The sequence below is a fragment of the Corapipo altera genome, unplaced genomic scaffold, assembly GCF_003945725.1.
Source record: "Corapipo altera isolate COAL_440 unplaced genomic scaffold, ASM394572v1 2b, whole genome shotgun sequence".
In the NCBI taxonomy this organism is placed as follows: Eukaryota; Metazoa; Chordata; class Aves; order Passeriformes; family Pipridae; genus Corapipo; species Corapipo altera.
Window position 1 is genome coordinate 15,736,235 of NW_020884874.1, and position 25,763 is coordinate 15,761,997.

The window sequence follows — 25,763 nt, forward strand, 5'->3', positions numbered from 1 at the left end:
TAAAATGATGGCAGAAGGCTGGAAACAGACTACAGCATTGCCACAGTTCCTGGAGGTCGGAGGCACCCACGAATCAACTACTTAGTTGATTAACTCGGAAATCAGTTTTCCAGCATCGCAGACCCCCAGGAACCTTGTCTCTTAGTCCTCAAATTTCTAATGCTGCATGAGTTCACAGCTGGTTAATGCCAAGTTTCCAAAATGCTCCAGAAGTTTTGGAATCATGCATGTGTGTCAAAGTGAATAATCAATTTTCCAGTAGAACTTCAGTATTTTTCCAAAGGAAATACCACATTATATATTTAACTAAAACAATTTTTTATGCATGAGGGAATTTCCAACTTATCAAATATTTGCTCTAATACCAGGTATTTCTATTTGAAGTGCCTTCCTAGCACATCTATCTACAGAAAACATGCAGTTGGCTGACAGGTTTTACACATATATATAATTATTTTTTCAATCTGATTTCTATGTATTACAGGGTATCTATGCTTCTGATTTTATTTCTTAAGTATATGGAGTTGAATTGAATGCAGATATGTACCTTTGGATTAGCATCTAGAGCTGCTCTAAAGCCAAAGGACTCCAAGGTGTGATTCCTCTCATACTGAAGAAGACTTCCACACCCAACGAGATGACTCATACCCTCAAAAAGGCCTTTCAGCTCCAATGACTATATAGGCAACTAGCACAGAAGTAGACAGCCAAAGCTTGGGAAGTGCATTCCAGCCCTTACATGCCATACACTGTTTCTAGAGTTCCACAGCACGGACTGTACAATACTGTAGGAATTATCCTATCAAAATTTGTGAACCTAAGAAAGAAGAAAACTTTTATAGAGAGCCATTCACTTAAAATTCCTTCTATAAACAAAGTTCCCTTTTCTTGCATTGAAACTGCTCATATCTTAGAAAACTCCAGGGAAAAGCCTTATATTTAAATTTAGTTATGTTTATGCTTTACGTGTTAGGTACTTCCAATTATTATATTAAATGTATCAAATCTCAACGGAATGACTGGTGATAGGTGTTGCATATTTATAAATATTATGTATTCCCAGAACCATGTTTTCAGTTATTAGAATCATAAATTCATATTGCTGAAGAACTCAGTAGGTCAATTAGTCCACATCTCCAGCCTAAATACATGAAAAAAGAAAGCTGATAGAACTTTGTCTATTTTGTTCTTAAATGCCAGCAACAATAGATCATACAGAGTCTCTAGTCAGCTCTTTCCAGTGTTTTCCTCTCCCTTGGCTTCAAAAGTTTTTTCACCCGAGATCTAATTTGTATCTTCTTTGCAATGTCTTTGCAATGTAGTCTAGTTCCTGGGCTAATGATGGATGTATCTCCATTATAAGCAGGGAAACAGGTTCCTCAATTCTTTTCAGCAGCCAGTTATGCTCTCAGTCTTCTGAGCTAGGAAACCCCAATTCCTTCTATCTTTCTTCACAGGTCTTGTTTTCAGACATCTGCTCATTCTAACTGCTCCCCTCTGGCTCCTCTCCAGTCAGTCCGCAAGTTTTCTTGTAGTCTTTTGAGTTGAAGCCTTGCCAATAATAGAGAGAATTTGTGAACTGTGATAAGTTTCCAATTTCTTGTAAGAGAGCAATGTCCAGGTTTGTGCAGTGTTTGTATGCCCTTACTGTGTTTGTGTTTTAGTTATTTTGACACAAATGTTGTGCTTTCCAACTCATCCTTGCTTAATAGCACTTTCATGGACAAATGTCAGGCTTATCAAGATGATTTTGAATGCTACTCCTTTCCTCAAATGTACTTGCAATCTCTCAATATTATATATTAACTAACCTTTTCACTTTTCAGTCACCCATGTAATTAATTAAAATATATTAGTATTGGACCCAGAACAAACTACAGCATAACATCACTTCATATTTCTTTCCAATATGACCATGAACTACTGAAATTTCTCTCTGGATATGGTTTTCCTTTTTGCAGAATATCTTATGGGTAGGTCAGAACAAAAATGGTTTCAACAACATTAAACTTATGACATTCTCTGCAGTGTGCTAGGGAATCACAGTATATTTGCCAAAATCAGAAGGAAAACTGATATACCCAGAATGAAAAAAATACCAATATCACCATCAAGAAGGAAAGATATATTAATAGGTTCATATATATATAAGATATATTAATGTCTTGTAAAGTGTTTATCTGAATGTCTTGTCTCAGTGTAACGTCTCATCTCACATGCTGTGAGAGTCCCATTAATTTAATGGAACTAGTGTCAGTAGTCAATTTTTTGTCAAAAAAAAAAAAAGAGATTCTTAAATTATCTTGGATTAAGCTGTAAGTCTCTACAGGTTAAAAGACTGAAAAATACATGGGGGCAGCTTAATGAGGAAGTTTTTCAGGATGCTGTGCACTCAACCCAGGTGATAAAAAAGTGTGTAATTAATACTGTATTGTAGTGCTGTAGTTCTGCACTAGGGCAGAACCAAGGAGCTTGTCATTTCCTAACCTTTGAGGACTTAACCATGCAATATTTGTTTTCAGTCTTAACTCTACCATACATTTTTGATAATAGATCCTTTTTTTTTTTAAGAGATGTATGCCTTAAATGTAATAATGCTTTATAAATCCATCTTTCAGATTAAATTAAAGCATTTGTTTTAGGTTGGAAGCATATAGGCCTTTGCTGCTGCCTTCTCTGGGCAAATTCAACTCCCAGTGAAATCAAAATTGCACTAATGCACATTGTAGAAAACTACTATGGGATTGCGAATTCAGGGAAGTGTTAATTCTTCCAATACTTTTGTTCAGGAAATAAAAAAAAAAATCAGTGATGTTGATCCAAAATTATGTGTCTTTGTGTAAACTCTTATAAGTATTTTATGAGAGTTTTACTCCAAAGAAAAAGACACAGCACATGTGATATATTGCTGGCATTTCATAGTGAAGTGATTCTATAGATACTGAAAAAATTGATTATTTATTGAAGTTTATATATTTTTCCATTGGGCAGATATGCATTTCCTTTAAAATATTTTCCCCAGTCTAAATTTAATCAATCAGATATACTATGTGTATTCCTTAACCAAAAAAATGAACTCCACTTCTTTGAATTCACAGCATTTTGCAATATTCTTAAGCACCAGGAAACCAAAGAGGTTTTTGTATCATTCTTCCCCCTGTTGTGTATACCAGTTTTCCAATTCAAAGTAATAAAAGCATCGATCTTCTAACATCTTGACAGTGGAGTTCGTCTAGTTCTGCATTAGCACTAAACACAAACAAAAAATTTAGTATAAGCAGCCCCAAGAGACACTTCAACCAGATTTCTCCATTTCCCCAAGCTAAATCAGCTCCTGAAAACTCAATTTAAGAAACTGACACAGACACTGCAGTAGAATGGTAAATCTACTCCCCGTCAGTTTCTTAAATAAAGTTTTCAATCATTGATTTGGTCTACAGAGATAGAGCTCTGTTCTAGGTACTCCTTTCAAGCTATGCTCATTAAAGATCATTGCTCCTAGTGTTTCTTAATCCTGGCTGGAAATTGGAGGGTCTTTGGATACAGGACTGGATACTGAAGAGATTTTCTGAAGTAAATTTTAGCTAACCAGTAGGAAATGCTTACAAATAAAATATGAATACCTAAGTATAGTGATGATTCAAAAAGAATGAATGCAAAAGACAGAAAATATTTTGAAATAAACTTCCTAGATTTTTGAGCGCTTTCTTTTTTTTATTCCCAGATACCATGCTTTCACTACTGCCACGTTCTGCCAGTATGTTACAGTAGGATTTTGAGGGATACCCCACAGATATTCATGCTTCAAGAAGAAAACCCATTCTGCAATTGGGAGTTAGGGGTTTTTGTTCAGTTGGTTGGTTAGCTGGTTAGTTGGCTGGGATTTTATTTGTTTCTTGAAGAACTGCAACAACCCTTTTAAGTCTTCAGGAAAAGACACTTTGAATCACATTATTTAGGTTGAAAGGTCAACTTGTACAACTCTTTTCTCAAAGGAGGGCCAATTAAATGACATTGTTCAGGTGCTTTTTTGATCAAGATTTGATGTCTCCAAGGATAAAATTTTTACCTCATCTCTGGGCAACTCTTCTAGTCTTTGGCTGTTTGCATGGTCTAAAAAAATATTAAAAAATAATCATAGTTTTCTATGTCCCAACTCATGTTTGTTGTCTCCTGTCCTTCTGCTGTGCACCTCTGAAGGGTACCTGGCTCTACCTTCCCTAGGCCCTCCCTCTAGGTAGTTATGGGCAGTAGTAGCATCCTATAAAGCCTTTTGTTATTAATGCTGAACTGGCCCCACTTCCTCCACTTCGAACCTCCTGCACTCTAGTCTGTAATTAGCTTAAAAGCCTTTGCTGGACTGGTTGCACCCTGTGTGTGTTTCTTTCCCACTGGGAATCCCAGAACTGGACACAGCCCTCCAGGTGTGCTCTCACCAGCACTGAGCAGAAACAAAGGATCACGTTCCTTGGCCTGCCAGTGACACTTCCTCTAACACAGACCAGAAGGTTGTTACCCACCAGGACCCCCAGGTCCCTTCCTGCAGAGCTGCTTCCCTGCCAGTCAGTGCTCAGCCACAGGGAGAGCTCCATTCTCATTGAAAAGACTACCGAGGTCCTGTCTGAGCACAGAGCCAGAGACCACTGTCTGAGTGAGATGAAGCAAAGCATCCAAACATAAGTCTTCAACAACAGTGGAGCTGATAGCTGACCTGAGCTGTCAATGGACTGTCATTAAAATACAGGTGATCTAGGAATTAATTTTTAAGAATACCTTCCAGATCCTACTCTTCAACTAACAGGATTTTCTATGTTGTCTTTTATAAAATATCTCTTATAAATTTATTTAATACCCAAAGTAAAAAACAGTCTGATTAAATTCTAATAAAGTCTGTATTATTTCTCTTTATATAAATTTTAATTTATCTTAAAAATAGAATAAAGTTTCTACAGGACTGCCCTGGAAAATACAATAACAAGTAGCATTTTTTTCATCATTAAATAACATAGTTTATCTGTTAGCCACTATATCTTCCACAAAGTACCAGATGAAAATATTTGTATGTAAGGGAAAAGAGTATTACATCATGGGAAACAAAAACTGGAACGAAGAAATAGTGTGATACCTGGAAAATTACTTGTTACCACCTAAGAGAACCATCAGATCAAAATTTTGACTCCACACACTGAATCTGCATATTTTTTCTATAACTTATGTATATTATACATGCCGGTATATATGTTGTACAAACTGGTGCTAAGTATAAGATTAGCAAAATAATAGATCTTTTTATTTAGTTGATTTCAGCATCTTAAATTAATTGTTCTTGCATTATATGTAAGAATACACATATTCTTATATATGCAGATAGTCCTATTATGCTTTAGCTGCACTACATCCCACAGAGAAAACATGTAAAAACAGGGACAGGCTATTAATTTGTGGATTAGTACCTTAACTAGTTTTGATGGCTACAGTTTCTTTTGTAATACATTTAATACATGTAATACATTTGCATTTACCCAAAGTTATGCACTGAATCTTTTTAAATGGCTTTGAATTGTTCTTAGGAAGCTGCAGTTTACTACAGTGGTGGGCATTGTCACATCGTAGCAACAGCTTAAAAGAGGAAAGGACACCCACTTGAAAAGTTTGCTAATGTCAACTTGTTTGAGATTATAGTTTGTTTATTAATGTAGATGATGAAGTTTCTTTTTAGTCAGTTCCCATGAGACTTGTCAGAATAGAAGTTTGTGAATAACTTATTTTTCATTTCTGGTTCATGGATTTAACCCATATCACCTACTCTGCGTAGTAGGACTGCTAACATTTTCCCAGATTTCAAATGCAACCTAAGCACCCTATTAAATCAAGTTTGGAAAAACTGTAACATTTTCCCATGAAAATTTCAAGATACATTTTTTACAGTGTGTTTCATATTCTTGGTTTTTTTCATTTTGAATACTAAAACTAGCTAAAAATGGATTTCCTGAGTAGTAGTCTCATTATTCAAAATTCTTTCTGAGGCACAATATAAAAGAAAAAAAAGAATTATGGCTCTGGAACAGGAGAAACTGTGTACTTTGTTTCTTAAAAGTAATTAAAATAATTCTCAAATACAGGAAGCTGCCAACACACAAAGTATCCCATAATTTACCCAATTTTCAAGATAAACCAGATCTTATTATTTCCATACTTAGATGACAGTAGTGGTTAATCAAATTAGTTTTAATAAAACTAATCTGTGGCCCATGCTGAGTGATGTGGTATCACACCAGAAAAAGAGAGAGCAATTTCACCTACTGCTAAATTAATTACTTCATGTAAAGTGAAAAGAGGTTGATTTATCAAATCTGATATAGCCTTTGGTATTCTAATAATAACCATCATCACCTGCAAGGACATGAATGAACACTTTATGAACTAAAGTTTATCAGAGTCATATAACATGTTCCTGTGACAGATGTCTTTTTAATTTAAAAAATTAAATAGAATCTTTCAGGCAGGAACTGAAGGTGGTTTTTAAAGTCTGTAGGGTAAGTATAGGTCAGGCAGAAGTAGGTCTTGCCACACATGAGCATCGAAAACTGTGACACAGGTTGTGGTGTGTCACCTGATGGGTTGCAGATGTGTAATTCCTTAAATTTGGTAAAAGTCACATCTAGATGTGAAATGCATCAAACCAATGGTCAGCAATCATAAATATTCAGCAGTGTTGCAGTAGACCCTGCTACATGCAGGCTTTGTGCACATCGTGCTGAGCATGTATCTGTGTGTCTTCACTGATCTGACTTTTCTTTCATTGGCCCAAATTTTCAAGGTACATAAATGTTGTACCGCTTCAGATCTGAAGCTGTAGATAATGATGTATATCAGCCCGGTCAATAGTGGAATAAGTTATAGTGAAAGAGTCTGAAGTAGTTGATGCAGTACCGTTATTCCCCACAATTTCTTAAACAGGGCTCAAGGTCTACATGGAGAGGGCCCACAGTTCTCCTCTCCTTCTGATAATCAGTCTGTATCTGGTGTGCTGCTCAACGTCTTATCTAGGTCCAAAAACAAGCTTTTCGGAGTCCCTCAGGAATATTTATCTATTTCAACTGGGTCCTTTCAGAGGACCCATTGACCTATTGATTTCAGAGGAATTCAAAACATTTAAATCTGGATATTTTATTTCGTACTGAGAATGCAAGTGGATTGTGAGAATTAGCATTATAAACTGATGCATTATCTTATTGCAACCCACCCACAGAAGTAAATCCTGTTGAAAATATTCACCTTGGGATAGATTTGAATCAAACTGAATAAGATGACTCCACATTTTTCTTTTTGTAATTTTCAAACTTATCCAGACTTCATTTTAATTATTCTGAGATCTTAATGCATATAAAATCACTACTGGTTAGAAATGTTTAGACTATAGAGCACAATGTACACAACATGTATTTCTCCTCAGCCTGGTATTTCAGGAAGCCCTTTTGCGTTACAATGATCTCCTGTTTCCTAACACTGCTTCTGGGATGACATTACCATTTTTGTGTCTGAGAACTCTTTTCAAGTCTTCTTACTATTTTCTTCATAGGCTGAAGGTGGCAGGTAATTATTTTGATCTAAAAAAAAACCAAAATAAACACAAAAAACCATAGAAAACAGAAAACATAAGTTTATCATTGTACACGTGCATTTCGTTTTACAGCACCTAGCACTAAGAAATAACCAACACCAAGGGACACTGAACAAACTGCATCAACTGGAATTTCTTTCTGCACATATTCTATAAACTTTCTGATGTTCAAGTTCTACACCATACAATTCTGCATCCTTCCTTAATAAATGCTGGACCATGCTAAAAGTTTTCCTTGGACAGAGTTGGTCAAGCAAGGCATTCTTGAGGTGATTTGGTAACTTGATAAACCATTTATTCTAGAAAAGGGAAGAATTTTAAGGATAATAATTTCAAGCTGTGATTTTAATCAAGACCTAGACCTTTCTGTTGCAGCCTACACAATGATGTTCCCAGCTGACTAAAAGCTCTGCATAGTCTTTTGGATACTATCCAAATATAAGATGTCCTTGCGCTTAGAAGGGTTTTATTTAGAATTAAGAAGTTATGTATATTTGTGTCTGAAAATTCAAAGCACTATTGATCTGTGTATTTGCCTGGGTAAGCCAAGATGAGAGACACATCTCTTTTACTGTTTAAAGGTAAGAAAGGGAAAAAACAGTCCCAAGAGAATAATGAACTAAAACATCTTTAAAAGCATTATGCCTCAGTCATAAAAATCTGGTACTGGTATATTGTGAAACCACTTTAATCAAGCATTTTCAGCTCAAAATGAATAATCAGGGTTTGGAAGCCAGTCAGAATATTCCCTTCACTTCAGAAACAGATTCATAACCACACTGAATTTAATTTGATCATAAAATACTTTTCTAGATTTTTTTTCATGGAACACAGTTTTGGTGTGGTAATAGAAACCATGTGTCACCACCCTGTTTCCAGCTCTGGATCCATGCCCTAAATCAGTTCCACCTCAAAGCAGAAACTTTACTCTCTAAGATATCTGTAGGATTATCATCTTCTAGTTACAACAGTAAATATTTAAATTGCATTTTTGTACTTTCAGGTTTAATCCAAAATTTAGAATAGATTTCTCTCTTGCAGTGAAAAAAGCTAGGTGTTGTTGGTTTGTGAGATCTGGTAACCCTAAGACTAGTGCAATGTAGAACACCTGAGACTGGAAAACTCTCTGCTGTACATCCACATTAACATGGCTTGGAGACAAGCTGTCTTTGTCAGAGAATGGCAATTTTTCAAAGCAAGGTATTACATTTAACTCAATTTCCTTAAACAAATTTTCTCAATTCCAGAATGATATCCTTGATTACTGCACAGTGAGAAATAAACAGGATTCCACAGTTAGCTACTACTCTGCAATGTGAATGCCTCTGCTCAGCTGTCTGTTTCAGTGTATTTTTTCACTGCACAGGCTTATATCCTCCAGAAAGTAATTTTCCAAGAAACTGCAAAATATCTAGTTCTCAGGATCTTCACTAAATATGTACCATAGCTAAATTAAAATTTCTATGTGACTTGAACTTCTCAGTCCCCATGATAAGTGATATTAGGCTACTAGGAAGGGCTTAATTCTCTTGTTCGGCACAAGGAAAAAAATCAGTGGATCTTAGCCCAGAACATTCTTAGTCTAAAAATATTCAGTTTAAATATGACAAACATTCACAGGAGAGTAATATTCATGGGGTGGTGACAATCATGTTAACCTTGCAATACAAACTGAAAGTTTCTACTTTCTTTTTATATTTTAGTTGAAGAAATTAATAGATAAAAAAATTTTAAGAAAGATGTTAATAAAAAATGTTGGTGCCACTGAACTGCTTAAAATAATATTCTGAAGCTTAGCAGGTATCCTTTTTTAATGAGTAGAAACAGAGAAGATTAAAATTGTTAGGTTTGTCAGTGTACATATATAATTACTAGAAAAATATGGAGATATAAATAGATAACATTAATTGCAGCTCTAATAATTTCATTCTAATTATTTTATAGTATTTTATTAACATAACACTCTAGTTTCTTTTTAGAGTAGAAAATCAGGACTTCTGAATCATCTCCTTCATGCTGGTGTCTATAATTCACTGAATTGTTTGGAAGTGCATTAGTAAATTGGAAATCACCTAAGATACATTTGGAGTTTTTTTAACAGAATACTGAAAAAGGCTATCAGTGAGACAAATTTTGCTCATTTTCATTGACAAACTTCAGAAGTAAATCTGTTGGGTAGATTCAGACTTGGTTAAATCTTATCTGATTAATGGTATATGTAAATTAAATTCTGTATCCAATTTTAAATTATATAGGTACAAAATTGTTTTACAAGAGGAAATTAAAGTATGTGATTCTAGGTTACTGAAAAAAATTCAAATGAAAGAGAAAGCATTACACACATACAAAAATTGGGGAGGTTAAAAAATCAGTTCAATTGCAACAGAAAAGAAAAAAGGAAAAAAACCCACAGCTGATAAGCTCTGTTTTGGCTCTTCAATGAGGACAGATTTTTTCTTTAGACAGGAACAGGTCTGCTTGTATGAGAAAATGGTACTGCCTGGTGGGAGATAGTTTTAGTGGAATAAGTGAGATAACAGAAGAAAAAAATGCCTGTAGAGGCCTCTGTGCATCTGCGGCATCCAGAACTACAAATGCTTTCAGACTCAGATCTTTTATCACTGAAACCTTATGTGATCATTCAGTCTCCAAACAGCCTGTTCTTGGTAGTTTGAGTTTGATAAATGAAACAAGTGGTTACATGGTTGTATTTGACAAAAGTTGTATAAAAGCTTGGCAGGTTTGCAGAGATTTTAGCAATTCCAATTAGAAAAATGGAAGAAATATTTCCCATGACACAGCAAGCCACAACCATTGAAGTCAGTACAATTTAACTTCCTGAGTCTGTGAGATCTCCTGGACTTTTAAGGAGAATCACTCTGAACCACTGCTAACTCTTTTTTCTCACAGCACTGTCTGGAATTAGCTTCTCTAAGGTGCAACCAGCAAAACTCATTGAAACAGTAATATAGTGTAATTACTGCATAGACATAGTATACTTACTAATATGTACTAATGCTAATACAATGCACACAGAGGTATTTTCCTTTTAAGCACTGCTGTACTCCTGATGCTTCTTATTACAGAGAAGCTTGTATTCTTTTTCTAGAATCTCTTACAAAGCTTTTTGCTGCCATGCTCTGTCCTCAGTTGTCCTCAGCCAGAAAATTTTATGAACTGTGCAGTTAACCCCAGCAAAAGTTGTTATCTACTGTGTTAAACACAGGCACAAAACCATCAGAGTTCAACATTTTTTTACAAACTCAACTGAAATAAAATTACAGACTTAATTTGAAGATGTCTCAGATCCTAATCTCTGAGATGTGTGTCTCCAAGACCTCCAAAGTCCAGGCTTTGCCTTATCAGGCAGTACTGACCACTACAAATAACAGCACATCTTCAGAATGTCAGCAAAGATGTCCTATTAAATATTTTTCTCTGTCTTTTTCCTCTTTGATAAATAGCAAAATCTACTTTAATGCACCAATTTTCATTAACAAGCTTTACAAATACCAGCAGAATTTACAAAAGAAGAACAGTGATTGGCAATAAAGCCCATACAGATGTATTTCTGTGCCCACGAAGGAAGCAGCTGTTTGTTGAATTTAGGATAATGAAATCTTCCTTGACATACAGATTGTGAACAGCAACATATTGGTTTACCCAATGTGTATCAACAATTCTTGTTAGTCTTCATAGCTTCAAGGCTTATCAGACCATTTTTCTGCATTACTCTGAACAAAGTTTGAGCCACAGATGTTGGAAAGAAAACAGACGACAAATACACTGGAGAGTATAGTAAATCTGCAGACTCTGGTGTAGACTTTGTCTATGTCCACTAAAACTGTATTCAAACAGGGAACAAAGTAAATAGCAAGCAGAGTTTGTCCAAAAATAGCTCTAAATGCTGTCAGTATAAGAGATGTTAATAATAGATACATCATCCCTTTGTTGGCTTCCACAGTTCTACAAGGGGATTCAAGTCTTTAAGAGTTTTCTCACTAAGAGAAACATTTTCGTAAGCCAGGTGACCTTCAATACTGAGTAACAGGAACTGCTCTGCTAATATGGTTACATGTAGGGAAACATGGCTTGAAGGTTATAGACAAGTTCAAAGTGCATAACAATTTATGCCTGAGAAGATTTAACTGTGCAGCAGCTGATTTTGTAGTTAATAGGCTCCTTCTCTATTTATTCTCGTCCCACATATTTGGGGGATAGGAATTTACAGAATCTAACTTACACTAACTGTCTAACTTTGACTTGTCAAAATCTTATTTCATTATCATTCTTAATCCATCCAAGTTGGACCTGAGCCATGGATGATGTCTAATCTTACCGGAACTAGATTTCATATCTGCTTATTGTTTTGCTTTCTGATGTTGACCTTTTTTTGTTAACTGGTTCAATGTGTGATAACTGTTCCTTGAAAGCCTTCTCAACTGCATTATTCAAAATTCTTTAAGATTTGAAGTTGGGGCATTCAGTAGGATTTATTTTATTATTATTATAAAGAGTTAAGGAATATAGTGTTTCTGTGCCGGATATTAAGTCTATTTTATGACCAAGGGAAACTACACAGCATTTTATGATTATTCAGAGTAAGAAATAGAATATAGATCTGATAAATATCTGTAATTTTTTCCACTAATAAACATTCAAAGACTATTTTTGAACTAAACAACATTATTTAGTCCTGATCACAACATTCGACTTAACTGTCAAAAGATGATTTGAGAGTAAAGGAATTTTGTAAATATTACAAATTATTTCAGAAAATCACCTGGGGATAAATTCAGGGATGGAAGAAAGCTAGATTTTGTGAAGTTTTATTTGCAAATGTAATTATTTGAATATGTGATTATATTTCCCTGTGTAACTTGGAAATTTACATGTGCTTTTGACTTGTAAAGTTTTGGATTACTGTACCCTTTGTAAGCAAAAATAATTGCCTCTAGAGCAATGATCTTCTACCCACAGAGCCCAGTTTTGAATTTTTATGTTTAGCTCCTCCTGATCCATTACCTCTTCATCTGGCAGATGCATAACACTCAGTTCCTGCAAGCCAGTTTATCCCATTCTTTTTCAAGGAATACATTTTTCATCCCTTCTCTGCACTTCATAAAATATTTTTAGTCTATCATGATTCTTCTGAAGGTATTGCAAGTGATAAAATAGAGACAGATAATGAGTTCTATTCATTTGTGCTACATCTCTGATAAGAGACTAGAGGTTAAGAATTTTCCATGGTAACTGGAATGGCTGAAAGTTCTTTTGACAATAACACGATGGATTCCAATTTTAGTTATTTAGGAATAAATATGGTACTTTAAGAAAAGTTACTCCGAAGATACCCATTATTTAACTTCTTACTCCAGGTAAGAAGACTAGTGTTCTACTTGAGGGGCCCTGACTCCAGAAAAAAAAAATAATTTTCGGGCTTGGGTGTAAGGTAAAAGTATCGATTTCCAAGAAACACATGGAAGACATTTCCAGTGTCTACAGCTTTGGTAGCTAGGGTTCCAGAGAAAGGAGAGGTTTGTTGGGGATGAAGACTTACAGCCATACATAAATATATACGTTTGGGAAAAATTTGTGTAGTTTATACATTCACTGTTGCTTTGATTACCTTCAAATGCTTGAAGTTAATTGCCTGACTAAATTCATACGAGCGTTTTACATTTTCTCATAGAGTTTATTATTTGTTGGATTGGACTGTTGTGAGAATGGAGGGTAATTATTCATCACGAGCATATTTAAGGTCCTTTCTGCCATCTGCTAGCTGTACATGCTTATGCAGGGCAGTAATCAATTTTTTTTTTAATGTACAAAATTTCTGTACTTTTGGTGAAGAACTGCAACTTAGAGAAAAAAACATTCAGCTCCATTTCAGTGTCTAGGGTAGTCACAGATCAAGTGACATGCGACATTTTCCAAAACCTCTCTGGGTGGAGTTGCCTTTTTATGAGTTAGTGTAAAAATGGAAAATAAGTGGGACTATTTTGAAGAGAGGGAAATGTGGATATAGTGTATCTGCTACAGAAATGCATTCTATTCCTTTTGGCACAGTAAACTTAATTAAATAGTTACATTTTAAAATCTTTATGAGAATCTTAATTATTAATGATATCAATAGGCTGAAAAAAAATGTAGGTTAGGTGTGGGGAGAGTTTGGCTCTGCAAAGACATTACTTAAAAGCAATTTTTTTTTGCATGACTGAGCACATGTGCACACAGACTAGATAGTCACACTTTACAATGAGGTTACAGTTATAAATTATTCATAAAGTGTTGGTAAACACTGTAGGCTATTACAGAATCCACAGAGTCCCTAGTTTTGTTATAACTATGTGTAACACCCTCAAGTAATGTGCCACCACGTATAATTTATGAAAGTAATATTAGTAGTATTGTTTATGATGTATATTAATAATTTATTAATCCTTTATGAACTATTTATAAATGCAATCTTAATGGAAAGCATGGCTGACTAGTTACTCCATCACGCTAGCTGTATGGGAGTTAAAGGTTGCATGCCTCCGCCCCTGCTTTTTAACAAGTCAAGCAATCTTTTGACAAGGCAACTCTCACTATTTCTTTACATGCTCCTAGGAAATTAGAAATCTGAGAGAAGCATTACAAAGAGGTTTTACCTGTAAGAAAATGTACAGAATCCTTTTTCACATCTTCTCCAATATTTCAGTAGAGCTACCACAGGTCCATTAGACAAAAACTCCTTGCAGATGTTCCATGCATATCAAAGTCTATTAAATTTTGGTACCTTAGGATTCTTGTATACATCAGACCAACAAAACATAGGCCATATTTCTAGGAACCGAGCAGAGGAGGGTTGCTATGTAGGTGTGCATATCCATCAATCCTTATGTTATCTACCAGAAAATGGGTGATGTAACAGAAATTACTGCTATAGTATAGCCTACCATAATGTCTAGGAAGAGATCCTGGCTTGCAGGATTATTTTTCTGCTCCAGAGAATTTCTACCTGCCAAGGTACAGCTACTTCTGCTTGCAGCAGGCAAGCTCCACTAACTTTCATGTGACAGTGCAGTTTTATCACTGCTCTTTGCTTCTTTATGCATGCTGTGAAATCTCTTGCTGAGGCATTTGAGATTGGAGTACCATCCCCATGCATTAATTCTTCACTTATTCTTTTACAGGAAACAGACCTCATTCTGACCTTTAATATCTCAATGCATCGTTCTTGGTGGATGGAGAACGGGCCAGGCTGCACCGTGACCTCAGTAACCCCAGCACCAGACTGGGCACCAGAGGATCATCGTTATATCACTGTCTCGGGGTGTTTTCTTGAATATCAGTACATAGAGGTGGCTCACAGTTCTCTTCAGATCTTCCTTGCAGTAAGTGTTTATAGATAACTTCACTTCCACCATCTTTTCTGGATTTCTTCTTGTCATTACCAGAATAGCAGAGGATTGTGTCGTTCATTCACAAACCCTTGCTCTAAGTCTTAATTTAGTTATGAAATTCTGTTCTCTTTCATCTAGTTTGAGATACCTGCATGTAAAAACCTCCAACATACATATTTATTATTCTTCTAAGAACTGCTGACATGATACACTCTGCTTTCCTGGCCTCAGTTTTGACCACTGAGTGTCCCACAAGCTGCTGATAGCAGGTTACATTCAAATGACACTGTTGTATATAACTTGTGACATAACAAGAAGTTACAGCTATTGTTGTGAAAGCCAAATTGAATATAAAAGAAAATCCAACAGTAAAAACAGATTCACTGATCAGTTTGCAGGACTCAAATCTCATCAATTTCTCTTTAACCATATTAATCCATAGACATTGGAGTACAATGGGAAAAGTTTTCCAAAAAAAATGTTGCATATGAATGAAAATCAAACCCAGAAATCTTAAAACTTTCTTAGGAGTATAAGAATCCACTGTTACACTGCAGAAAATTTCAAAGGGATGAAAGCCACTTGTTTTCAGGGAACGATATATACTGTGGTCCACAGTTATCCAAAAAAAGTGAGCAGCTTTTCCATCTGTCTATTCCCCAGTATTTGTTATCACTGAAGTTTAATTCATGGAATTATAGCTTCATGGAATCATTTTGATTTGAAAAGACCTTTAAGATCATCAAGTCCAACCCTCAACCCAGCACTGCCAAGCTCAACAGTAAACCCTATACTTAGTGCCATATCTACACATCTTTTAAATACCTCCAGGAAAGGTCACTGAACCATTAACCTGGGCAGCCTGTTCCAATGCTTGACAACCCTTTCGGCAAAGACATTTTTTTTAAAATCCAATCTAAACCTTCCCTGGTGCAAGCTTGATTCTGCCCTGACACAAGCCAGGATGCCATTGGCCTTCTTGACCACTTGGACACACTGCTGGCTTATGTTCAGCCAGCTGTTGACCAGGACCCCCAGGTCCCTTTCTGCCTGGCTACTCTCCAGCCACTCTGCTTGTAGCACTGTCTGGGGTTGTTGTGACCCAAGTGCAGGACCCAGCACTTGGCCTTATTGAACCTCATGCCACTGTCCTCAGCCCATCGATCCAGACTGTCCAGATTCCTCTGTAGAGTCTTCCTACATTCAAGTCATCAAAAGGAGATAACTAGGACAATTTTTCTGCCTTTTTTTTTTTAATTTAATGAATGATGAACAAGAAACTTAAGGAATATATAGTTCAAGGTCAATTCTGTTCCTGATGCAACAAGGTTTTCAGTGTTTCTGTGTTTAAATAGAGATGCGTTTCTAGACTCATTCTTTTCAAGTCAGCGTAATGGTTCAAAATAACAAACCATTGGTATTTTGCTAGCTGTAGCCAACTACATCTGCGTTATATTTCCATTTGTGTTAATCTAATCGTGTTAATCACTTACATGATTACCATAAGTAAAGAGCTGCTTGTGTGGGTCAGTTTTCCAAATCTGGTACTTGACTACTGTTTTCATCACTTTTGCATTCCCAGTTGTGGTCATGGTGTTCTTTTTCTAATAGAAATGCTAGTCTAAATTCACTATCATATGAAATGTTATGAGAAACAGAGGAATTACCTGGTACTACTCAGTGACATATAGCAAAAAGGAAGAAGAGCAGATACTGCTTGTTTTCCAGCAAATTAGCTTTAACAAACCCAAGCATTAGATCTGACCTATCTCCAGTTAGTAGAAAAAAATTAATCTTTCCCTTCAATTTTTTTTTGTGGACCCTTAAAATCGTACTTTACTTGTAAACCTAATTTTCAACCTATGAATTGGATACTTGGTTTCTATTTGTATTTCTGTATGTTCATGACAATGATCATGCTAATGCTGACCTTGGCTTTTTCATGGACTGGTGGCACTGCAGCATGTTTTTAAGGATGCTTTCTACTACCTACAGACAAACAGTTACAAAGTTATCCTGCTTCATTGAGGACCACTTATATCAGCCTTTGGTAACATTATACTGAGTTTATTTTGTACTGCTTGGCTGCAAGCTCACAAGTAATGCAACTACAGAAGGTTAGGCTTCATGTAGATGTGATAATTGCAGTGGACAGTGGAAAGAATATGACAACTAAGATAAAAACTATAAAGCCTTCATGGTTTGTACTTTCTAAAAAGTAAGTCTTAAGGTGGGCTGTGAAATATTTCAAGGATTCCAGACAGATACTCTCCTGATGAGGTGCAAAAACCTCATAGTCTCCAAGAAAACTTCTCACCTCAGAGAAATGTGTCCCAGAAGCAAACAGCAAGAGACTGTGCATCATAAAAATGCTGCTGCCAATTTTGAGTAAGTAAACATAGACTTTAGATTTTTAAGGGTGACATTTTGGAGACTTTTCATTTCTCCTACTGCTTAAACAAAATAGCAATTAAGACAACCAGAAGGTTACATAATCACAAAAGTCAGGGGAGTCCCCAGTGTGCATAGTAGTGGCATTCATTTTGTAGTACCAGCCTTAGAATAGTAGAGAGATAGATGTGATGATGCACAGATATTTTGCCAGCTTCACCTGAGGAGTGTATTTTGTTCAGGTTAAAAAAATAACTGGAAAAAATTGCTAGTTTAGCTCACACTGAAGTAACAGAATGGTGGTCTCTATACATCAACCAGCAGAATGCTCATGGTTTAGAAAAACTTCAAAATAGGAAAAAATTATTTCCAAAATAATGTGTGGAAGAAAATGCTCTGATAAATAAAGAATTATGCCAGTTTGAGTATTTAGCATTTATGTGTATGCAAAGCAGGGCTAGAATAACCCACAGTGATAATAAGGACAGCAAAGCAGCCACAATCACTCCTTTGTCCCATGACACAGAGCACTTATTGCATTGGGTGATGCTTGTGGAAGACTATAGTCTCTGTAGAGCCTAACAATATATCAATTCTTGCATCACATATGTAAAAAAATGACCACATAATGCACATTTATATCTGTCTTGTAGCCATTCCCACGTCAGCACATTACATCTTGTTCAGTTATGTCAGATTTTTTTTTTTTCATATTTATGGAAATCTATTTTGAAATGTTTCTACTGCTTCTTTACTCAGTTATTGTGGTAGTTGCCTCTCTGAAGTGAATCAGCACCAAAATCTCAGTGCAACACACCATGTTAAGTCAATTTTTAATCTGTTCTTCATATCCATACCTCTCACTTGGTTCTTTTCAGGCTAGGCCACATTGCTATCACTTTATCTCTGGGTATTACCATCTTCCAGTAATTTAAAAAGAGAAAGGAATTCTGAGTGAATGCAAGGAAGGGGAATCTCTTTCATTCTTAAGTACAACTTTGCAGGCTTGCAGTGCTGGAAAATAAACAAACATATTTTGTGGGCGTGTCCTGCAGCACACAGATATATGGAACTGAATACAACCGCTAAAGGCGGGATTTTCTCTGCTTTCTGTGAAACCCTGGGCTCTGGGAAAGCATCTGGAGAGATCCAGAAGGGCCAGTGGTATCCTGGGGTGCATTGGGAAGAGTGTGGTCAGCAGGTCAGGGAGGTGATCCTCCCCCTCTCCTTGGGCCTAATGAGGCTACATCTGGAGTACTGTATTCAGTTCTGGTCTCCACAGTTCAAGAAAGACAAGGTGGTACAGAAGAGGGTCCAGCAGAGGGCCACAAAGATGATTAGTGCTCTGGAATTTCTCTCTTATGAGGAGAGACTGAAGGAGCTGGGCCTGTTTAGTCTAGAGAAGAGAAAACTGAGAGAGGATCTCAGTAACACACATAAATATCTCAAGAGGGTAGTGCCAGACTCTTTTCAGTGGTGCCCAGTCACCAAAGGAGGAGTAATGGCCATAAACTAAAACAGAATAAGTTCCACCTCAACATGAAGAAGGACTTCTTTACACTGAGGCTGGTAGAGCACTGGGAGATTATGGATTCTTCCTCTCTGGAGAAATTCAAAACCCACTTGGACACAATCCTGGGTAACCTGCTCTAGATGACCCTTCCTTGGGAGGAGGGTTGGACTAGATGATCTCCAGAGGTTCCTTCCAACACTAAAAATTCTGAGATTCTGTATTTCTACGGAACAATTCCTTCATTTCCTGCCCTCTCCAATTCTTGGTGAATCATAGCTGAATCTGCAAAGATGAGATCTTAGCTTCATCACACTTTGACAGCAACAGTTATTTAATGCTTTGCTGATACATGCAGAAAAAAGGCATCGTTTTGGCCACAGCTAATTCCATGGTTTTATTGAACAAAACTAACCCTTAATGTAGCCTATGCTCACAATACCAGGCAAAACTCTCCACTTAGCTGTTCTCTCCCAGGGAAGTCTCATTTACAGAGCTACGACATCTTGTGCACCTGGCCTATTCCATATGGTCTACAAGGACCACAACTCTGCCTGTCCATGGTGCCTACAAATTACCAAAATGAACTGGTCTAGTGATGGCTTGACTTGTATACTCATATGCTTCAGACAATAAAACATACTTATGTGCTTAATGGTTATTGATTCTTGTTGCTTACATTAGAGAAGCTATTTCATTTTCAGGCCTACTGGGTTATCAAGGATAGATATACTTAAATTACTGATCTCTGGAGAGAATTCTTCCAGGTAAAGAATGAGGTCAGTGATACTAATGGGGATTTGATTTGTAACTTTTTGAGTTTCATTCTGTATAGTATTTACAGGCTGAATGGTAGTTCCCACCCATTCCTAAACAATAGGAGGTACAGCTGTCACTTCACCATGAAGAGGGTAGCACTTGGGAGGGACACAGTGCAGGTTATACACACCTGCTAACCTTGGTGTGTAATGTCAGGGCTTAAGATGGTCATTGCCTCTGTGTATAAAAAGTATTTGCATCCCAGCCTTTCAGTCATACAGCTGAAAAAGAGTCATAATCTCATAGTTTCACAAGCCCCCCCCCCATCAATGTCTAATTATAGCTACAGAGCCCATGTACAATTTTTTTTCATTTGCACTTTTTATTGAACTCCTGTTTTATAACAGAAGGAGGAAATCTTTTCAGTTCAGACCCTGAGCTGTGGTTCAGATCAGTGGGTTCTGCTTCCAGGTCTACCACAATGTCTTTTGGAAAATCATTTCATCTCTTTGTGCCTCTTCCCAAGTGCTTCAGAGAGGAAAGTATGCCTAAATTTTTCATGTTCAGTTCATAAGACTCTACACCATTTGCATAGATAGAGATCTCTTGAATATCTCGAAAAAACCCTAAATGTCGATGACACCAAGTACAGTAAGGCCTTTGTGTGGTACAAGGAAATTATAATAATTGCAATTGCATTTCACACAGAAATGGAGCTCAGATTCTCTATATTTTCCTTCTGCCTGGGTTTTATTCTTTGATTATGCATGACCTGCCCTCACTCCCACAAGTCTGTTCTTGCAAAAGTCAACAAATTAAAATCCATTTGTAGATCAAAACTCTGAAAATATGCAAATAAAAGATCAGCCTTGGAGATAAGTGTGACAGAATTATATCTATTTGCCAACAAAGGATTAAGAGTATTTAGTATGCTTGTCTTTTACTTCTCACTTACACATTCACAAATCTATTGATTTTAGTAGAGTTAAGTGCCCGAGTTATGGGAATAAGACTAATGTGAAGGCCTCACCCTAGACAATTTGGGCTTTAGTTATATAGACCTCGAAAAGATGAACTGTGTAATATTATTCCAGTAAAATAAGTGCAGGAAAAGCATTTCTTATGTACTTATCTGCATTATTGATGGTAATTTACATACCAAATAAATTAAACCATAAGTAAACTGTTACACAAAAATATTGACCATTTTCATAGTGATCCTGTTCGCTGACTTTTATGTGCTGTATATTAGTCCTGATTCCTTTTTGTTACTTCCTGTATTTAAACTTGAGTATATGCTTCATGCAGTCATTAAAATTATTATTTCATGCTTTAAAATTTGTAATATGTAATTATCCATCCATAGTATTTACGGTAAATGCATAATGTTTGGGACTCTGCAAAGTCTGCATCATGCATAATACTTTTCAAGCTCTGATGCTGTCAAATTGATTTAAACATCATGGAGCATAACTGCGTTACTAAGATGCAATAATACATCTATGAAGTTAGGATACCAGCATCAAAATCTGCTCTGCTGCAGACTTACCATATGACCTTTGGCAGGGTGCTTAATTCATGCTAATTATTGTCTGTACAATACAAACAATGTTTCTTAAATATTTCAGAAAGATGTTACCAGGATAATTCCATTAAACATTGTAGGTAATCAAATATTATGGAAAGGTGGTCTGTGTATGTATTTAAGCACTTAGAACAGCAGAATAACATTAATGTTCCCTGCTTCTCTCAAGGATTAATAGTAGTTAGAATAGGGTACTCTTAAAATCCTTAATGTTAGCATAGCACAGGTGACATTAAATAGTCTCATGCCCTGGTGAAGAGATAGGAATAGTGAGTAAGAGTGTACTCTCATAAGAATTTATTTACTGGACTGTCTATATGTGCTTTAGACCTCCATACTCAAATATGCTTCTGAGAGTCTACCACTTAAAGGTTCTCAATGCTGCTGAAGAAGTATGATTAAAAAAAAAAAAAAAAAAAAAAAAAAAAAAAAAAAAAAAAAAAAAAACCAAAAACAAAAACAAAAACCAAACCGGCAGCACCTGTCGAAAAGAACCAATCTTTGAAGTACAAAACAAGCCAGCCAGCCCATATGGACAAAAAAGGAGTTAAAAATAGGAAGATGGAGGGACAATACTAGTTTGCAATTTCATTGCACCTCCTGTTACTGTGTGCAATTTTGTTCTCTGCAATACAAGACACTCAGCTATTAGACAGCATTCAAAGGAGGGCAACGAAGATGGTGAAGGGCCTTGAGGGGAAGCCATATGAGAGAGTGGCTGAGGTCACTTGGTCTGTTCAGCCTGGAGAAGAGGAGACTGAGGGGACACCTCATTGCATGCAGTTTACAACTTCCTTGTGAAGGGAAGAGTGAGGGCAGACACTGATCTCTTCTCTGTGGTGCAGTGACAGGACCCAAGGGAATGGCCTGAAGTTGTGTCAGGGATGTTTAGGCTGGATATTAGAAAAAGGTTCTTCACCCAGAGGATGATTGGGCACCAAAACAGGCTCCCCAGGGAAGTGGTCACAGCACCAAGCCTGACAGGGTTCAAGAAGCATTTGGACAATACTACCAGGTACATGGTATGACTCTTGGAGATGATTCTTGTGGGTCCCTTCCAACTCGGCATATTCTGTGATTCTGTTTGACCATTTTCAGGTTTTTTTTAGGCATGATAGAAAAGTAAAAAAAAAGGGGCTATAATTTGGAATGAGTAAACTTTGTATTATATGGTGGAAAATTCTCCTTAAAGGCAGCAAAAGATGAAAGTGTGTAAAAGTTTGAAATTTATGAAGTAACTGAAAAGAAGATGGTAGCTCAACAACAGTGCACTCTCATACTGACAGGAGGGGACAAGCCAGGTGGGACAAGCCACAGAGAGCCTTGAAGAGAATGAAGTAGTTGAATTTCACTGGAAGAAACTAAGTAGAAATGGAGGGATAAAGCAAGATGTGGAAAATCATCTCAGTAGTACCTTTCCAGGTGGGCTCAGTCTGTACTGAGGCATTGTCAGGAGCAAGGAGAGGATATTGCATGGGAGGAGAGGTAGGATGATCCTCTGAAGCTGAGACTCAAAGAGTGAGAAATCAGAAAGTCATCAGCAGTTCAGCAAAGGTTAAAGAAAGAGAAGGCTTGTAAAGCTTCTGCATTTAGGGCAGAAAAGGGAAACAAGCCTTCTGAAAAGGGAAAGTACTTTTTTTTTTGTGGTTTTAATTTTTTTTATTTTTATTTGGGAAGATATTGATAAGACCTGAGCAGAGAGAAAGGCTAGAAGTTCCTCTACAGACACCAGCAAATGATAGAGCAAGACTAAAAGAATCGTGCAACAGGTATATCAGCAGGACAGACTGCATGATAGGAGAAAAGGCAAAAGAGCAAAGGCAGGGAAGATGGGGGAGTCACAGGAACGCATGAAAAATAAAGCTACCTAACTAATGATGTCATTAGGAATGAGGCAAGCAGCAAAATAGTGTTTCTGTGAGTCCCAAAGCATCCATGAGTGGAAGCAAACAAAACACAAGTTGGCCCTGGCTTGTCCAAGTTGAAATGCTAAAACTGAATTGTCAAGTCCTTTTGTCACAGCTGCAAAGGAACAATCTAAGAACTTGTACTGTAGTAAAGGTCTTCATTGAGTTCAGGTGGTTAATACTGATCTTTCAGGAAGAGTCACCTATTGATTACCCTTCAGGTTCTGCTAATAAACCAGCATATTCCATTCCTGTGCTCAAAATACATACAACGTACTATGCTGGGGGAAAAAAAATAAGATAAAGAACAGATATATTTGCTGCTAGTTCAGCAAAGCTCTTGCAAAACATCTGACCCTCAAATACAGCAGTAAACTTATTATGAGTTCTTAATTTTCTGGTCTCCTCTAGCCATCGTAAAGGTCTTCAGTTGTGCAGGAAGCACATCTTGCCCTCACTTAGATCTACCCATGCTAATTTTGTTTCCCCATCTCCCTTCTGACAGCAGCCTCTACCCCTTCTACACACATGCATGTCATACACATACCTTGCACATCAGCTACCTCTTCCTGTGCTTGTAGAGTGGTGAGGATATTTATATGCGAGAAAGGAGACGAGCTTTAATCAAGTTTTGACTCTTTGAAGTAGTGGAGAAAAATAACATTATTTAATTAAGGCAAAGTTCTTTTCTAGGGCAACACACAGACTGAAAGAAACTTGATTCTTAATGATATAGATCGGTACTTTAAAAAGACTAGTTTTTCACTGTGGGATTGGGCAAAATCAGCACAATGGGAAGAGGGTATGAATCATTGTAAAGTGTTAATTTAATAGCGCTGTCATACCGTGTTAGCAGAGGCAACATCAGGTTCAGACATCTTTGACATTGGCTCAGAGCACAGTATATTGCTGTTTCTCTGTTTGACAATAATGCTAGAGCATATGTCGTTAGTGTTTTGAAGGATTGCTATGAGATTTTTTTGTGCTTATACATCTCATCTGTAATTGCTTCTATCAAATTTTACCTGCATTTCTTCACTACTTCTTGTAAAAAACTGAATTGCACACATCAAAGCATAAACATTTTTTATAAAGCAGGGAGCTTTGTCAGTAGAATTGTACTCATTTATTTCCCTAAAAGCTTCCCTCCTTAATGAGCTGTGTTTCTATAAAGCTAAGGTATATGATAATTGTCTGAAAAAAAGTTTGCTTTAATTCAGAAGAGAGAATTTGGGTTTAAACAGTCTTACCTGACAATGCACATGGAATTGTCTCTGAAAGGGTTATTTCCCTGATACGATGAAAGAAAACAGCACCAGCATGAGCTGAGATGGGAAAAAGCCTCTCTCACAGACCTTCTTGCACTAGCAAAGACAAATAGTGAACGTGACTTTTTGGAGGGAGGTTGGAATTTTGATAACAAAGAGATGAACATTAGATTCATTACTTTGAGGCCTGAGGGAAGTTTCCTGAGAATTCGTTTTGACCATCTCATATGTATTCCTTCACACAGGGGACTCTGTTTCTGGTTGACCCTGTAGGGTAGATAGTATTATGATAAAGCAATAAGATTACAGTTTCCCAGGTTCAGTGCCTCATGGTTGTCCTGGGGCTATGTAATGCCAGTGGTGCTGTGCTGACTGGTGGTGCTGGCTTGCTGACTTGCTTCCTTCCACAGCTGGCATTTATATTATTCCTCTCTTCTGGTACTGGTATAGTCCTGTATTTATGATACTATCATGGCATGCATGTGAAGAGCTGCATGTGAACACATTCTAGCTATACACAGGTTAGATGGCTTGGACTGGGGTCTATTTACCTAGTCTTGGTGAACCTCTACAGGTTTCTTATGTTTTGAAGAGATTCTGGATAAAGAGCTTAGTCCATTTGATTTGCTTTCTGTATAAATGAATTTGCATGGTAGGGAAAGCAAATTACTCTTGCTTTAGATGTAAGAATGATACTAAGAATAGCAATAACAATAAATATCACAAACTTCTGTAATCATAAGTATTCTGCTACAACATGTAGCAGAATAGATAAAAAGCAATACATCTTCATACTGAAAACTCATTGGTCAAGTGCCAGGTTCACCAACCCCATTCCTGATCCAATTCTGAAGGCACAATAAACATGAGTGTTGGTCCTTGGAAATTTAAAAAAGCCCATCTAGACACAGATATACTTCAGTGTCACCATGCACAGTATTCTTGCTGCTATTACAGTCTGCCTTGTTCTGCCATATACAAAAGTGACAGCTATTATTTTGCCTTTTTGTATTATATCCCAAAAAGAACCTCCAGTTCCGAAATGAGGGGACTCAGTTCATGAGTTAGAGTAATTTTTTCCTGAATATAAGATAGGGAATGATAAAACATACAGCCAACTTCCTCAATTCGATATTAAGATAAACATATTTTCAAAAAAAAAGTGCAGAAAAAGCCAGGATATTACTGGTTTTCAAATTTGTGTTGAAACTTGCATTGTATATTTTATGTAGTATATTTCATGTTTCATTTTTGTGTGCTGTTAGCACAGTTTTCTGTGCAAAAGATAAATCAAGCACATAAAAGTATAGGTTTATCTATGAAACCATAGA

General features: G+C 36.6%; 1 protein-coding gene across 1 annotated transcript in view; it reads left to right on the forward strand.

Moving 5' to 3' along the window:
* Positions 1 to 25,763, forward strand: part of NKAIN2 (sodium/potassium transporting ATPase interacting 2) — a 301,830-nt gene that overhangs the window by 203,226 nt on the left and 72,841 nt on the right. Inside the window, exon 3 of the mRNA XM_027632229.1 lies at positions 14,803 to 15,003. Coding sequence (XP_027488030.1) covers positions 14,836 to 15,003 — 168 coding nt within the window. The 5' untranslated portion in view covers positions 14,803 to 14,835. The remainder of the gene's footprint in view (positions 1 to 14,802; positions 15,004 to 25,763) is intronic.